We start from the raw sequence: 648 nt of genomic DNA, 5'->3' as shown, positions 1-648 counted from the left end.
ACACACACACACACACACACACACACACACACACACACACACACACACACACACACACACACACACACACACACACACACAACACACACACACACACACACACACACACACACATATATATATATATATATATATATATAGCGCACATACCCATACACACACATTACCCCACCTACTCACGCACCTAAACATTTCCCCTGGGCTGTTGCCGTAGATTGACATGGACGGTGGTCATCCGTCGGCCTGTGTGTTGATGGATCGTAGTGGTGGGTTGGTTACTCTGCCCTATGACTTGACTCAGTCCTTCTGTCGCTTTGTAGCGCGTAATAAGATCACTAAGCTGAAGCGCTACTTCTTGGGCCAGGTCTTCCGTGAAGACCAGGTGTGTTAGGGTTTTAGGGATTATGATATGTTGTGATGTGATGTGGTGTGATGTGGTGTGGTGTGGTGTAGTGTGATGTGATGTGATGTGATGTGATGTGATGTGATGTGATGTGATGTGATGTGATGTGATGTGATGTGATGTGATGTGATGTGATGTGATGTGATGTGATGTGATGTGATGTGATGTGATGTGATGTGATGTGATGTGATGTGATGTGATGTGATGTGATGTGATGTGATGTGATGTGATGTGATGTGATGTGA

The 648-nt window shown here is 45.1% G+C and overlaps 1 protein-coding gene across 1 annotated transcript; it reads left to right on the top strand.

The window, feature by feature from the left end:
* Positions 1-220: 220 nt before the first annotated feature.
* On the top strand, positions 221-382 carry SARC_18066 (hypothetical protein; the record flags this gene model as incomplete). The annotated part of the gene is made up of 1 exon (XM_014287853.1): positions 221-382. A coding segment is annotated over one exon (162 nt), but the record flags the coding sequence as incomplete, so codon positions are not given.
* Between the last annotated feature and the right edge of the window lie 266 nt (positions 383-648).

This window comes from Sphaeroforma arctica (genome assembly GCF_001186125.1).
Source record: "Sphaeroforma arctica JP610 unplaced genomic scaffold supercont1.13524, whole genome shotgun sequence".
Classification (NCBI taxonomy): Eukaryota; class Ichthyosporea; order Ichthyophonida; genus Sphaeroforma; species Sphaeroforma arctica.
The sequence above is the reverse complement of the archived record's forward strand: the minus strand, read 5'-3'. Positions and strand labels throughout refer to the sequence as shown.